Source organism: Morone saxatilis, unplaced genomic scaffold (genome assembly GCF_004916995.1).
Source record: "Morone saxatilis isolate NCDOM2014 unplaced genomic scaffold, NCSU_SB_2.0 Contig19, whole genome shotgun sequence".
NCBI lineage: Eukaryota > Metazoa > Chordata > Actinopteri > Moronidae > Morone > Morone saxatilis.
In genome coordinates, this window is record NW_023339751.1 from 22,320,404 (window position 1) to 22,336,316 (window position 15,913).

At 39.7% G+C, this 15,913-nt stretch overlaps 1 protein-coding gene across 17 annotated transcripts in view; it reads right to left on the bottom strand.

Moving 5' to 3' along the window:
• Positions 1-15,913, bottom strand: part of col13a1 (collagen, type XIII, alpha 1) — a 119,439-nt gene that overhangs the window by 62,148 nt on the left and 41,378 nt on the right. For 16 of the 17 annotated variants that reach the window (XM_035664203.1, XM_035664211.1, XM_035664208.1 and 13 more), the window contains exons 3-4: positions 5,950-5,957; positions 952-978 (exon numbers count right to left, since the gene is read on the bottom strand). In XM_035664203.1, the coding sequence (XP_035520096.1) occupies positions 952-978; positions 5,950-5,957 (35 nt within the window). The remainder of the gene's footprint in view (positions 1-951; positions 979-5,949; positions 5,958-15,913) is intronic. The other variant, XM_035664210.1, reaches the window with a different exon arrangement.

Genomic DNA, 15,913 nt, shown 5'->3' on the forward strand with positions numbered 1-15,913 from the left:
AAGATGGGGTGCTGAGTACATTAATGAGAAATAAAATGAACTTTTTTGATTTTAGCAAATGGCTGCAATGAAACAAAGAGTGAAAAATTTAAAGGGGTCTGAATACTTTCCGTACCCACTGTATGTGTTCTGCATATGGCATGCACTGTTTATCGTATGTCACGTATCTTATGTACATGCACTGTATATAAATACTGATCCAATATCATTGGATCTGACTGGTTGTGAGTGGAATGGAACCACAAGCAGGAATAAACCACTTGCTAGCATTAGCTAACATTAGCCACCATGGTTTATGAATAAACCCTAACCCTAATTAATTTGTTCAGTAACAGAAACCATTCTTTCCTTTAAAAGCTACAAAGTTTTGTTGTAAAGTGTGAGTAGCATGTTAACTTTTTCACTAGTTTCTACAAGATAGCTTTACAAACTGACTCAGTAATTTCACACGCCGATATGAAGGCCTACCTACTAAAGTTTGCCGTACATAAAATCTGGTAGCAACCATAAGCTATGAGTCATAGTCATCAAGCAAGACTAGTTATTGCTTAAATAAATCTTTCATTTGTAAGATGGGAGTTTGTGTTATTTCTTCTTTTAAAAGTTACATAACCTTCTTTTTATCAACGCAGCAAGTATGTTTCCTCCAAAACAGATTTAGCAAAGCACATTAGTAGGATATAGATGTATTTTGCTGGAGACAGAGTTGTTAAAGGAAATCTGTACACTGATTTAAACAAATGTCCTGGAGACAGGTATGGCTATCATCTGATAGCTAATAGCTGGATATATTTAGTTGAACTATATGTATAATCATTAAAACTCATTAGGAAATTCAAATAAAGACAACTCAACAAGCAGAGAGCAGGCCGAGAGATCAATACTGCAGTGATCACTGATTACACATGCAAATACTGTACACACAAAGACACAAGTTAAAAAGACAGTTACCGGAAAGCCTGCTCGTCCAGGAGGACCCTGAAAAAGGGGTAAGGGAAAATTGGTACAAAAAGGAAAGAGTAAATTTTACAGTCCACATAATGAAAGATACCTGCACTGAGCCGAGCCAGAATCACTCCAGGTAGTTACAGTCTTGTATGAATACATTTTATTTTGGCCTTTTCAGCTCAGTGACACAGAAAGAACACTAATGATGCAGTAACATGCCTTTTCTGGTCAACGGGCATTCAGTGACTCATATTTTAACTCAACACAAGATGTTTCTGAACATAAATGGACAAACAATTTTACCACAAAGACTCATGCAAAGATTGGTTTTGGGAGAACACATGCTGAAGGTTCTTATGTTTATGTGTAACAAACCCTTTTCAAAACCCCTAACTGACCTCTGCTTCTCTAAGTACCTTGCTAAGGCGGATATGACAACATGTCAGCATGGTGGCCTCCATTACAAACAAAACACAAGGAGCTAGAATACAATGACTTTCAGTTATGTCCAGGTTCTAAGAACAAAAAGGGCCACACTGTCTTTTGTTTTCACTGAGTGAGCGGAACACAAATCAATGCTTCTTTCTGTGAGCAGCTCTTATGTAAAAGAATGGAATGCTAATTGGTTGGAAGTCAAAACAGGAACTCTTGACATTTTAAAAAAAAGCTGCTAAGGCATTGATGCTTTGCTGAGGAGAATGATAACTGCCGGCTCTTGAATTTTGGCATGTCATCAATATTCCTCCTTGAAGAGCCCAGTGAGAGTGCTGTACTTCCCAGAGTGTGTGTGTGTGGGTAGGAGACTGCTGGCTGACAGCAGGAGAGGGGAAGTCATTCCTATCACATCAGTAATCCTGGATGGAAGGAATGTCAAACAATCATCATTGGAGCTTTTGCTTATTGGCTTTGATGAATGAATGTCTACTGTCTGCTGCTGTGTTTTGAATTCATTGTGTGGAGTGGCTTGATGATGCAGCATGACAAAAGTTGTTATTTAATTTAACTTCTGGAGACCTTAACACACCCTAACCATAACCCCTAACCCTAAGCTCTGCACCAAGGGGCAGGTGGGTTTTAACAGGTTAAAGGAAAACTACACTTTGCAGAGAAGTCGAATATTGCCGCTTGGTCAGTGGACCTCTGCTTTCAAAATATGATTCTGTAAGTATCCCTCACACGTCAGTTCTATCGACATATAAAAGATGGGTGTCCTGTCTCCACTGCCTCGCACTGTAAAAAATTATGCCATAATATCCCAAATAACGTTGCTGTCATCTTTCAACATTCGGAGCCAGAGTCTGTGCAGTAGTGGTTGTGTCTGCGCCGCACTATCAAAGTCTCGCCCATACGCCTGGCCAACTCAATCAAGAGCAAGGCTCAACTGTCAATCATGACATGAAACCCCTTTTATAGATTAAAATAACTAATTAAAACCAAACTGATCAGAAAAAAAGAAAATACATCAGTTCCATAAGAACTATCCAAAATGACAGAAACCATCTTTGGGAAAAATTTATTTGACATGTAATTAGATTTTTCAGTTTGGCCCATGTCCCATCTGCTAACATGGAGGCAGCAGGCTTTATGACCTACAGTGCAGACAGCCCGAGGGTGTCACGTCATCCATCTTTATATATATCGATGGTCAGTTCTGGATGTGCCCACAGTCAAAGTCAGGTGAAATGTATAAAGAGCAAGAAAGTCGAAAGTTGGGTAGATGGATGGCTCAAACAAACACAGGACTTGAACCCTGTTTGTGTCCCTTGTAAAAAAGTCAACAATTTCTTTAATGTCACATACCTAACTTAACTTATATAACATACTTAGGATACATCAGGTGTGTAACATAAGTTACAATATTTTGCTAAACCCTACTAAACCAAGCAAGCCTCATTTTGAAACTCTAAGTGGACATTGCATATCTATCATTGGTAACTTGACTGTGGAGCCATGCACATCCAGAAATGCTATAGTTGCTATAACTTCTGGGTTAACACGGGATACATCGGAGAGTGATGAAGGAAGTCTGCAATCATCAGTAAACGTAATGTGAATAAAAGTATTACCTCATCTGTGAACAATTTCTGTCCGGTCAGATTTTCATCAGCAATGGTGGTTGTTTAAGAATAAAGAACACCAACTCCCATGATTCCACGCTACTTCACAAGGTCGTCAGTCTAGTCCTTTGTTATAGTTTTTTATGTGATCACTGCAAAATGCAACTTTGGAATATAAATTAAACTTCACGCAGAGAGAAAGAAATTAAAGGTTATTGGACAGAGCTAGAAAGGTATATGCTTCCACTTTGTCAGCTAATTAGGAATCTGACTGATAACAATTTTCTTTCTTTTTTTGACTTGTTGGCTCATTGTGGGCACCAATTTCCTTTAGAGCCAATATAGACCAAATATAGCAGCTACTGACTACTTACTGATTTATGAACCAAAACCACAATTTTCTTTATTTTTCTTTTTGTAGGCTTAATATTATACTCTAATTCACTGCACTGCAGTTTTGAGGGTTCTGGGTCAGTGGTGCTTGGGTAGTCAGATAAACAGTATTTCTACTAAATCAGGCTGGCAGTCAGAGGGCAGTGCGTGAAGGTGCACGGCCAGGTGCTGAGTGTGAACATGCTGCATGTATGGTGCCTGCCCGTTAGCTACTGGGTCCTCAGGGACTGTCTGCAGGGGGCAGAGGTCACCCACTGCCGGAAGGAACCCTTCACTTGAATTACACAGTAACCCTATGAAACATGTGGCTCCCATTTGGCAAAGTGCTGCTGAATGAATAGAAAGGCAGGGAGGGGGTGGAGGGTAGAGGGGTATATTTGGCCATCGTACGTGGGATGTATGGACCCCTGGGTCCCCTCCTCTGCTCGATAAGAAGTGAGTTGGGATTTATAGGAGAGAGGGTTGATTTACTCCATCCTTACTGGTGTTATTTTACCCAGTGGCTGACTTTGGTGTTACCCTACAACTGAACTTCAATGCACACAAAAAAGAAGACTTCAACAATTAATCATCAGTGAAGAAGGCCACCTTCATTTGTTTATCTACATTGAATATTTGTGTCAAACAGACATTATACATTGTGCTTCTGTCTTTTGAGCAGTTTGTGAAGGACCCCTGTCATTATCCAGTTCAGCTTAATCAGAGCCTGAGTGTGTTTCCCATCATTTATACTTATTTTAAAGTATTTTACAAGCACAAGGCCCATACAAGGGCCAACAGGGCAAAGCTCCTGTGATGTGACCTGTAGACACTTATTTAATTTAATTTAATATTTTCTAACTATGACAGCAAGCCAGTTACAAGGGTTAAGTGAATAAAGCATTTTCATTTTACTTTACAGATGTGTTACATAATAACCCCCTCAGTGAATATGTTGAGATGGACTAGCAACCTGGCTATATTGTGTCCCTGCCCTTTGTGTAGTGCTAGCTAGGTGCTATTTTCTGGTGTGACTGGGCATGAAAGGTTGACTGATCCTGCCTATACATTCATTATCAATTTACTGTTCATGAAATAGTCTGAGTAGTTTGTCTCACTGAATACAGTCAACCCATTTGTAAAATCATCATAAAGACTGAGGCACAACCACCTTTATGCCTTTTTTATTTTACTTTGAGAAACTCTGATGTGTGATGAGCAGCTCATTTGCAGTTTCTCCCTGTTCATTTCTTAATTTTACTGGAAGCATTTACTAAGCTTTGCTTGTTGTAAGAGGAATTCAGGTGGAAATTATGAACAAAAATATTGGTATTTCTGAGTGAGAATTGGTAAAAAAGATACTGAGCCTTACTAAGGTATAGGTGCTTTCATACTGTATGTCAAGGTCGATGAAGACTTGTGGAATCTGACCTTGCATTTTAAAATGCTCAGATCCTGTGGAGAGAAGTGTAGTGAAGAGCAGTGGAAAATCTGCCTCGCTGTCTGACCTCATGTACCTTCAGATTTCCTCCGTAGGAACTATTCCTCAAATTTTCCAGGGAGGGATATTTGGCGGAGGTGATTTTAAAACTGACACGGCTGTACGAAAGTCAAACTTATAGTGGCCAGATGTTAAGAACAGTGTTCCTAAAAGTTGTGCCATCGAGGCACAGGAACCAAGAAGTTTCCCTTTTATCCTAAGGCTTGATTTCAACTGTTTGAATGAATTCACCTAAAAATTTGATCAGCTTATTGTGTGCAGAGTTGCATGAGGTTGAAGCTATCAGTGGGCGAGGGGTGGGGCACACCTTGGACACGTCACTAGTGTATGACAAGATTGACTGACAAGCATTCACAGTCACTTTCACACCTATACGCATTTTAGAATCACTAATTTAGTAGGAAACCAATGCAGACATAGAGAGAACATGCAAAATCCACACAGAAAAAGAAAACCCAAGCTGGCCTGCATATTCAAAAAACTGCTGTGAAGACTACAGTCCTAACCACTGCTAACCACCACTTATTGAATACTATTAGAGGCCAGACTACTTAAAACGTGCATTTGTTCCACCTCAAAACTGCTAAAATGAAGTGTGGAGATGGCTGATCTGCCAGAAATGACATGAGACTATCCCACAGCATGCTTTATAGAAGGATATCCTGAAATGGGACAAGGTTTGGCTGCTGGGAATTAAAAGTAAGTAAACCACTCTCCAACTACATAGAAACAAGGCTGATGGAAGGTTGTTGCTGCAACATCGCTTGTAGTATATCTGGAAAAGTTTTAGCACTCCATTTGCTAGAGTTTATCAACTCGCTGTATGTTAGGAAGTGGTGTAAGAACTGTGTGGACCAATTGAAGCATACTTTTGAACCATAAAATGCCCATAAAGCACGTAGTCCATGGCAGGAACAGCAGTGTACAGATTATCACTGCATCCAGACAAGGCAATATATTGGCATCAGATATGTTGGAACACACTTTCCACTCCATCTACTTCACAAAGTGCAAAAATCACCACAGTCACTTTACCACATACAGGTCACCCAGAGCGTCTGGTCTACTTACTGGAGGTCCTGTAGGACAAGGAGAGAGAGAGAAAACATAATTAGATTTATGGCTTATGACAACATATATTACACACAGTCTGAATACCTCAAATGTCCTGTTTATGACTGGTTCATAGCAGAGGTGTGGAAAACTTAGATTTGAGTCAGACTTGAGTCTAATTTTTGATGACTTTAGACTCGAATTGACAAAATCAAAAAAGACATGAAACTCCTGGCCTTCCTCCATGGCTAAATATTTAAAAGTATGTTAAGTATAGTGTTCCCCGAATAAATTGCTAACTAATTTAACTAACTTAATGATGTTCATTCCTAGCGTGCACAATTAATTCCCCACATCTACTTTGTTTGAACCAAATTGATAGGAACCAATCACATTGCAGGAGAGAACCATGTAGAACTAACGTTACGTAACTGAGCGACTGTTGGAAAAAATGATACCAAAGATAATTTAGTTTTTTTCATTCAGTTGTTAAAATTGAGTTACATTTGGTGAAGAGTGCATTATGACTTGTTTAGGACTTGGGACTTGCCTGTGTTGAATTGGGATTTGAGTGCAGACACTTGAGATTTACTTGTGATTTTCAAAACAAGGACTTGGTCCCACCTCTGGTTCATAATGTATTAAATACAGTTAACAGGGCCAGAGCAAAAGTAAGCTGTGGGTCCCTAACGGTCTGGGGTCTGCCGTTACTGCAATGCTTCAGAAATATTCTCTGCAGCCTCTATGTATTTTTTTGTTCAAGAAGGAAAACAGAAATGTACACTTTAAAGAACATGTTTCCACATCAAAAATTACATTTCATACAAACTGATGTTATTTCCTCAAACAACAAGACCCTAAGAATTATTCCCCAGACACAGACAGCCTAGGCTGTGTTTTCAAAGACACGCCATGATGAATCACTGAAGAATAAACCACAGTATCAATTTCAGGGGTCTCATCGTGCATCTGTAAAGCTCAATGTGTGGTCCCCTGGGACTGCCACAGAACCCTGAAACTTGAAAACCCTTCACTATCCTGGCAGCTTTGGAAATAGTCTGCCTACCAATCAATCCTGGGATTGATGGAAGGAAAGAGAAAGTGAGGCAGATTCCAGATGATACATCATCATCTGTAGCCTGAGTTGGGGATGAACAGAGCAGCAGCATCGTTTCTCAAAGAATTTCCACCACGCCCAGTGCAAATTAATGCAAGGCACTTGGCCCAAGAAGCAAGGTCTTTTTCATTCAGGCATACGGTCCAACTCCCAGTATGCAGCAGGGTTAAACCGATAAATCCTTTTGTGTCTGTTGTTCGTATTTGGTCTTTTATAGGAAATTGGATGTAACAAATCATTGTCAGTCACTGCATATGCATGTAACATTTTGTAAATACATCTATACTACATTGTTATCTAAACTGACTTGACTAAGTCTATATGAATGCATGTTTTATCATTCTTATCTTGAGATGTTTCCATGGAAAATTTCCCATTATAGTCTCAGTTGTACCCAACCTTTTTCACTGAATACCTCTTTAATTGGGAAATGCCCCCTGTGTGTAGGATTTAGCCGCATCTATCTATGAAGTTGCAGATACTGCAGTGAAAACTTGGAACTTGGGAAAAAATGCAAGGCCCCATAAAAAAGGCTCATTCTAAGGTTACAAACACAATTATTCTTATTTCCACATGGTTATACACTAATGTAAACATACCTATGAATATTATATTCAATTTCTGACAATAGATCCTACTAAATGTTACACACTGGACCTTGAAGTGGAGTAGAAATGTGCTTAGGTCCATTTTTGAAACTGAGATTGAAATTTTCATTTACCATTTTTTCCCCCTGTCTTAACAGGCATTTGACTGAAAACAACAGACTGAGTTGCTGCGGGCACATTACCGGTGAGACAATGAAATCCAGGAAGTCCAGTTTGTTTTTTAATACTGATAGACAGGATTGTTATGATGGTGACTATTTTATCTTTGGTGAACCAGTCGCAAAATAAGTAGTAAATATACAGTGTTCCCGATGCAAAGCAACCCACAAGGAATTTGTGCTTACACATATTTTATTGGCCAGTGCAATATTGCATTGCAGCAAAAGTTGAGCCCTATTCAACTTTTGACAGGATGGCTTGCGTTATTTTTCTGAGCCCCTTGCATTGGCACTCCCGCTGCATTGGACTCAAATGACTGAGCTGCATTTATTCATTCTGTTGTGCTGTCAGTCTCAATGCAGCCTCAGCAAGACATTCCTAGTCCAAGAACCACTTTAGAAATCTCCTTGGGGACAATTGTGGAACCTAGTGATTTGCCAAAGTGAGGATACTGACGTCATGTCCCCTGTATTTTACATTCTAGGGGAAGTTGCATTCAGACCAATAATTATGAAATATAATATATATATAAATATATAGAAATAAAACATTGGCATCTGATCAGAAATCCCACACCTCAGGTTTGAGACCACCTCTAAATGCTGTTTGAGAAGCTTTTCTACACCAACCATCAATAAGGAAAAGAGAATATTTTCAAATACTTGCTTTCAAAACATAGGTACAGAAACAGTATTGGAGTCGATTCGGTGAAACCCTTTGATTATGTGAAACCTTCTCAAAATTCTACCCTGTTTTGTAGTTCAGATTGTACAAGGCTCGAAAACTCCAGACCCAACCCAGCATTCACACTCAGCCCCATAAAATAGACCTTTCACAAAAACCAATGTGCTTCCCGTTGACCTTTTCACAAGCACAATGAGAAAGCCGAGAGTCATCTGACAAAATCAATTACTGCTGAATCCAGACAGGGGTCACTAAAGATGTCGCCACGTCAATCGCAGCAAGGTGGGGAAAATCACTAATGACAAATCTCTTCTGTGAAATGTCAAATCAAATCCCCTGCTTTACTTCTAAGCAGGCTTATTTTGTCTGCTCCTTAAACTGGTCCATCTCAGCCTGGAAGCCTGCAATCAGTTTGTTCATTTTGAACTCGCATAAAATGAAAAGCAGTTGGAACCAGCAAAAGAGACAGTTTAAGGGAAGAAGAGGGGATTTTAAGGACAACTCAAATAAGTAACTGCTTGGTAAGGAGAGGAATAAAGCAGGGTTTCACAGTTTTAGTGTTGCCCCGAGAGTTACAGTCAAAAAATGTGTCATAAATTTTACTCAATTTCCTCAAACAGGAAAAGTCACAGTTTTAAGAGAGGGTCAGCACGAATGACTTAAAAAAACTGACAGAGGGAGTAGAACATTTGGTCACTCCTCAAGCCCCAAGGACTGTTTTGACAGGAGCAAAAACATCCAGGAGTAACCCATGGTGCAGTCAGGCTGACAAATCTCCCCACTTTGGTCCTGGACATTAGTCTCTCTTTTCCTGTTATTTTTTTAGGTGTGGTTCTTAAGCTTCTATTTTGTTTTGGTTGCTGACTGGGCAAGAGCTGTTTTAATCACACAGACCTGGGGGCAAACTAATGTCAAAGCAAGAGTGCAACTTGGAAACTAAAGGCGATGTTTAATTGCATTTTCACAGTGCAATACAGGTCATCCCTTGCTGGTATTTTTAACTTTCACTTGACAGAATCCTAGATTAAAATGATCTATTTTACTATCAATGGAAAAAACTCAAATATCACTGTTATCAATTGCCCCCTATCAGGGCTACAGTACTCCTCACAATCTCAGACTTTGATCTTTGATTTTCTGAAGTTTAACTATGCCAAAGTGTCACTCCTTGCCACTAGAACTGAAAGGTTGATAATGAAGGAAGTTCTTGATTGGTGGGTTGACTTGAAACTTTGGTCCATGACAAGATGTATTTACAATAGGCATGGAATTTGATATGAATATTAGCAAATGGTCCTCAGGAGCTGCCTTCTGATGATTTTTGCTTTCCACGTGTTTCAAAAACAAATACATTTGCTGTTTTGCTGGATTTTCTGGATAGTCATGTTTCTCAGTATAACTTTTTTTTTGTAACCTTTTACTTCTGATTGACAGCTTCTTCAAAGTTTGACATCATATCTGGCCCTTCCCTTGGATAAAAATTAGACATTCAACTAGAATCACGCAATGCTGCCATGGATTCAGTAAGTTGTGGTACTGTCTTACTTGTGCTACTGTCAGGCCAGAATTTCCTATTATGACTATTTGGTATATAGGAATGGTAAATGGACTGCACTTATAACACCTTTCTAGTCTTCTGACCAGTCAAAGTGCTTTACACTACATGCCACATTCACCCATTCACAAAAATGTATACACTGATGGCAGAGCTTTTGGGGTTCAGTATCTTGCTTAAGGACACGCAGGGGGAGGAGCTGGATTGAACCACCAACCTTATGATTAGTGGCGGCCTGCACCCATCTCCTGAGCCACAGCCACCCCACTATTACAAGAAACTCATATAAACCAACATTAATTATATAAGCCTTAAGATTTTCAATTAAATTGAATTTCATTCAACCCCATTCACAATTTAAATTCCCCAATCCCACACAAATGATCCAAATTGCAAACCCAGGCACGGTTCGGTATTGCCATTTCAGACCACTTTCTTCTTTAGTTTTAATAAATCAGTGTGCCACAAAGAATCCTCTGAGCCCACATTTTGTATTTGTAAACAGATACAGTACTCTTAGGGGCTATATCTTTAAACCAACAAGTACTACTTACTTGTTAAACACTATAAGCACCCCCGATCTTATAATTTGTGAGCTTTCTGTTATGAGAGGGGAACCACATCACAAAGTCTCAGTTACAGCAGGGCATGGCTATTCAAGTCATTCCTGTAGTTGTGATCCACTCCCTAAAGGGTAAGCTTAAACCTTCTCTGCATGCAAGCATGGGGAAAGCAAACATAGACGCAAGATTCCTGTTGCATTCTGGGCCTACCATCACATCCTGTTGGCTGGAGCTACTCACCCAAGTGACATCTACTGTAGAACACCTTGATCCAAAGGCACTTTGGGAGGCCGGGGGGAAGGGGGTTCAAATATAGCGCATGAAGTGGCGCCTGACAAGGGGCCGCTGAAGCAACAGCTTTACATGCAACAAGCAGTGGGCACAACATGAAACAAACTTTACACTCGTAAACACACACACACACTAAAAGGGAATTTGCTTGACTGCATTGATATCATGTATTCCAAGCTGTCTCCTCTGCTGGGCTTAATGCTGCGTAACTATTGTTAACACCTGTTGTTTCTGCTTATGTAAGGACACTGTTTAGAAGTGGCCAGAAATGGAGGTCTAATATTGTATGTCAACGTGAAAAGTCATGGGTGTTCCCACTTTATTTCTCCTATTAGAGTCAGTGATTTTTAACACTTTTGCATGTTTTTAAAAGTAATTATGCAACCAAATGTCTGGGATAATTTGCTATAATAGCAAATACTATACGGTAAACAGACCAATAACCCTTACAGTAAGTGCCCTGATGTTCTACTAGAATACCGAAAAACAATGGCTTTCCTCTGCATCTGCAAAAATTCTAAATCTTCAAATCAACCCTAGTGATGCTTCCGTTATTCTCAGCTTACTTGACCTTTTGTGTAAACCGGCATGGTGGGCAGGTGTGCTGCCATCTTGAGACTATCTCTGTCCCAGCACACAGATCCACGAATAAGCTGTGGAATTTCAGTTCTGAAAATATCCAGATCCAAAAACCCAGCACAGCCTCCTCATCGTCCCCTGCTCTCTCAGATTCCCTGCTTCTCCAGTTGCCCTTGTAAACACGCAGCAGAAGCCGGAGCAAATGTTTTGGCTGCCAGGCTTCCGTTTGATGAGAAACACCGAGACATTCGAGGAAATATGTCAGACTACACTGGAAGACAATAGAAAGATAGCACATCAGAAAGTAGATTGAAATAGGTCAAAACTGGTTGCGGTCCTGGAAGATAAACATGAAGGCCTGGTGAGCGTGTCATGGTCCACAGGGGGGCGTCCCTATGGCTTGCTTCAAGGACTGAGGCTGAGTGTTGGACTGAGTATTGAGGCTAATGCAGACAGTGTGTGGAACTTGTTTTGTTGTTAAGAGTTACAAAGATATTAAGTGCAATGGACAACTCCAAAAAACTGAGAGTAAAAGTTTGGTATCAAATGTTTTGTTGCATTAGGGGGCACTTAAAGCTTTACTATGTAACATTTCTGCATTAAAAAGTGTATTAACACTAGACCTATGTTCTATATATTGTTGAGTTTTGTACTTACATTATCCCAAATCAGTTTCCAACATTGTTCAAACCCAGAGAAATCTGTCATTTTATTCAGCTTACACTGCCTTTCATCATCATAAATTGACTTTTTATCTAGTTTGAAGCCACATTTCTACCATCCTATGTTTAGATATTTGTGGTTTTTCGTGATTGAATGTCTGAATCTTTAGTTATCAGAGAAACAAGCTGAGCCAACGTTAGGGACAGCTCATTTGTCTGCCAAACAATGTTAACCCTAACCATAACCTCCTTGATGATGAACACTGAAGGAATCCTAACTGGGAGAAGCTGACTGCATTGACGGCAATGGTGGTGAGGACTCCTATGATCTGACACCATTTCACAACATCATCAACCTTGTCTTTTGTTATTGTTATTGCCTTGTAACGGCAGGAATTACCTACCATATGTTTAAGCCTTTATAAAGCCACAGTGCAGTACAAACTGTGCTGGTCTGCAACACTTGTAATTTGGATTTAGTGACATTTTTCATTGTAAATCAGACAGCTTGGGCCAATAAGCAGCCTGATGAATTGTGCAGGTGGTGCGAGGTGTGTTTGAGATCTTAACATTATGCAAAAAACTCAATCCACCCTGACGTCAAAGGTTTCATTTAAAGATATGGTGACAGGAAAGTGAAAGGCCTGTTTGCATTGTCAGCAGAGCATGTCCAATTTCCTTCACAGCCATGCATTAATCACTGGACTCAGAGGCCATAGCCACATAAATTTGTAGATTTCTAGGGGGAAGGAATACTATGTAAATTCACTTTCACACTTAAAGGATTTTTAGCTGCAGTTGTGCAAACAGTTAAGGGGATTTACTAAGGGGTGTGTATCTATCAAAGGATAAAAATGTGAACTTTTGCACTTGTGTGTGTCATGGAGAGGAAAAAAACGCCTCTGTGTCTTATTGAGACCTGGAAAAATGGTCTCAATAAACACACATAAAGGCCTTCAGTTTCCAAATGAAAAATGTGAATAGGCGAGAGGCTGGTTAATTGTACAAACCTCTCCTTCCTAAAGCCACAGGGAATTCATGAAACCAGTAAATCGATACTAGGTTCAGAGCCCTTTAAAAAAACATCTCATTGAGACAAACTAACAGTTCATCATAAACCATTTACCCATTTCATTTCCAGCCTGTCCAGTGAAAAGAGAGGCCCAGTATAAAGATGAAATATCCTGAGCAGCAGACAGAGTTAAGACAAAGGCTCCCATTCTTCATCCTCTGCATATTAACTATATACAAGACAGCTTGGCTATTTCCATGGAGACCTTATAGCTTTGTTGCCTTGTAAAACATGAAGTCATAGTTTTAAAGCTGCCTGTGATTTCTTTGGCTTCATGCTAACCTGATGTCATGTTATGAGAAAATGTCAAATGTAAAGTAAAAGGGAGCATGCTAATGTGAAAAGATACTTTTCAATACTGTTGAAAAGCCACTTGTAAATTGTAGCAGTGCTTTAGTGGACAGGGGGTGAACCTGCACATCTAGTCACAATTTCTACATGTCATTTATTTTGAAGAGGGAGGTTCATGGCCAGAAGGTCTCATACAGAGAAGGATTTAGCATCTGTTGCCTCTTTGGGATGTGACACCTTCAGAGCCCAGATTGCAGTGCCAATATGCTTTAGGGTTGGGAATAACATGGCGTTTGTGCTGATGAAATATCCATGTGCAGACTGTAAAAGTACCGTTTATTGCCACTGAAAGTTCTGCAGGATATCTAATGCATCAAATTAATTAGAGTACAGTATGTAAGTGTCATTAAACCCTCCTGGCTATCTCATTTTGTGCCATTCTTCTCAATCCTGGAATGTGAAAATTGATAGTTGTTTTGCTCTCAAAGCCAAATCGTTTTGTACGAAGACTGAAATATTTTCCAACAGGCCTTGGATCCCAAAAAACAACACTAAGCCTGGGATTAAATAATTATACAGCAGCTCTTACACCAGATCGCCACAATGACGACACTGTATCTTTGCCAGAAAAGCCACCATTAACTTGACTCAACGATTATTCTCTGAAATTGCTCTCAAGAGAAGGAAAAGGCATCTATTAAAAACCTCCACTGCTCCGCTTCAGTCTGCACAGAAGACATGCTTCTTAATGCAACTCATGCCATTGAGTGGGACTGAAGTGGAAGTGCATAAATCATACATTGTTTACCCTTGCATTTTTCTTTACTCATCTGCAATTATAGGTTCATTTGGCAGACATAGAGTAACATTCACGCTTATTTTTTATCAGAAGCAAGGCGCATCACCTTTTTTGGCTGGACAGCAAAGTGGGCGCCAGCACCAGAAATGTAAAAGTCTGTCCGTGACTGACTGAGTAATGAAGCTACATCATTGATGGATTGAGTGTTGGAGTTTCTCCCTTACTCATTTCACTCCTATTCAAAATGAATAGGAATGAATGTTTGTTATGTAGTATAACTCAAGGTTCTATATGTACAGTCCATGATATGTGCACAGATAGAACAGAGACAGTGTAATACCCGATATTAACTATGAGCAAATTGCAAAACTACATTAAAACCTACTGTTGCGGGAAACAGAGACGACGGTTAGGCACTGTAACAGTCCAGCAGAGAGCAGCGTAGGAGAGAAAACAGATCTCCAGCCATCGAGAACCATGAGGGTGAGTGCGCAGTTAAACCACCACAAATAAAAAGAGTGAGTCATAGAAAAACAAGAGACTTCCAACAGATAGAATGGATGAAAGACCACGGGGAGTTAATAGATAATTAGAATAGTCACTAATTTTGCCTGTTGCTGGTGGAAACAAGGTTAACGAGAGTGAAGTTTTAAGGGATCAAAAAAAGCAGAGTTGGTGGTAATTGTGGTATACGCACTACATACAGTACATTACACATAGAAATTTGATTCATTGTTGAATAAAAACACTCAAAACTCCAATTTGAAATCTGAGTCTGAGAGTTTTAATCCACTCTGTGGGTGAAAGGTACTAAAGCTTTCTGAGCAATGTGCTGCATATACAAGAGCAGGCTCTGTGGACTAGCCTGTTGAGTGATGAAAGACATACTATATTTACTTATGTCCTTTAAATCATATTTGACTGCATTAGTTCTATGTTCCCATGCAACAAACACTTTACTTGGGAAGTTAATAAAGCCCAAGTCTATCATTAAGAAATTAGGCTAAACATCAGTGCCCCAGGACACAAGGTTACATTTCCCTGACTTGCTAATTCATCTAACCATTAGAAATGCACAGTCAGGGCTCTTCTTTCATTGACTTAATGGTGGGGTTGCATTCAGGCACACTGAGGGTTTGTTCAAGCTTTGCTTTTGCTGTTGTTAGACCTTAGGGCATGTATTAGCAGGACACAAAAGATCTGTGTAAGGAGAAGAAAAGAGTTTGACTTCCCAAGTAGAGAGGTCAATGGTTTAAGAAACTGACAGAGGTGAGCTGATATCCAGCAAAACCTCAGTCAAGCAGACTCATACAGAAACAAATATGGGTTGCCGATTCAGGTGGGCAAATAAGCAAAAAGTGGAAGACAAACACACTTTAAATAGTAAGTAAAGCTTTATTTATAGAGCACCTTTTTGACACAGAGCTCCAAAGTGCTTTACAAACAACAAATAAACATATGGGTATAACCATACCCAATCCAACATACATAGGGAGCATGTAAATACAAACTTAAGGAAGATAAAACAAGAGGGAAAGAATAAATTAAAAGACGACAGATGAGGAAACAAACAAGGAAGATCTATAAAAAGGCTTGTCTGTA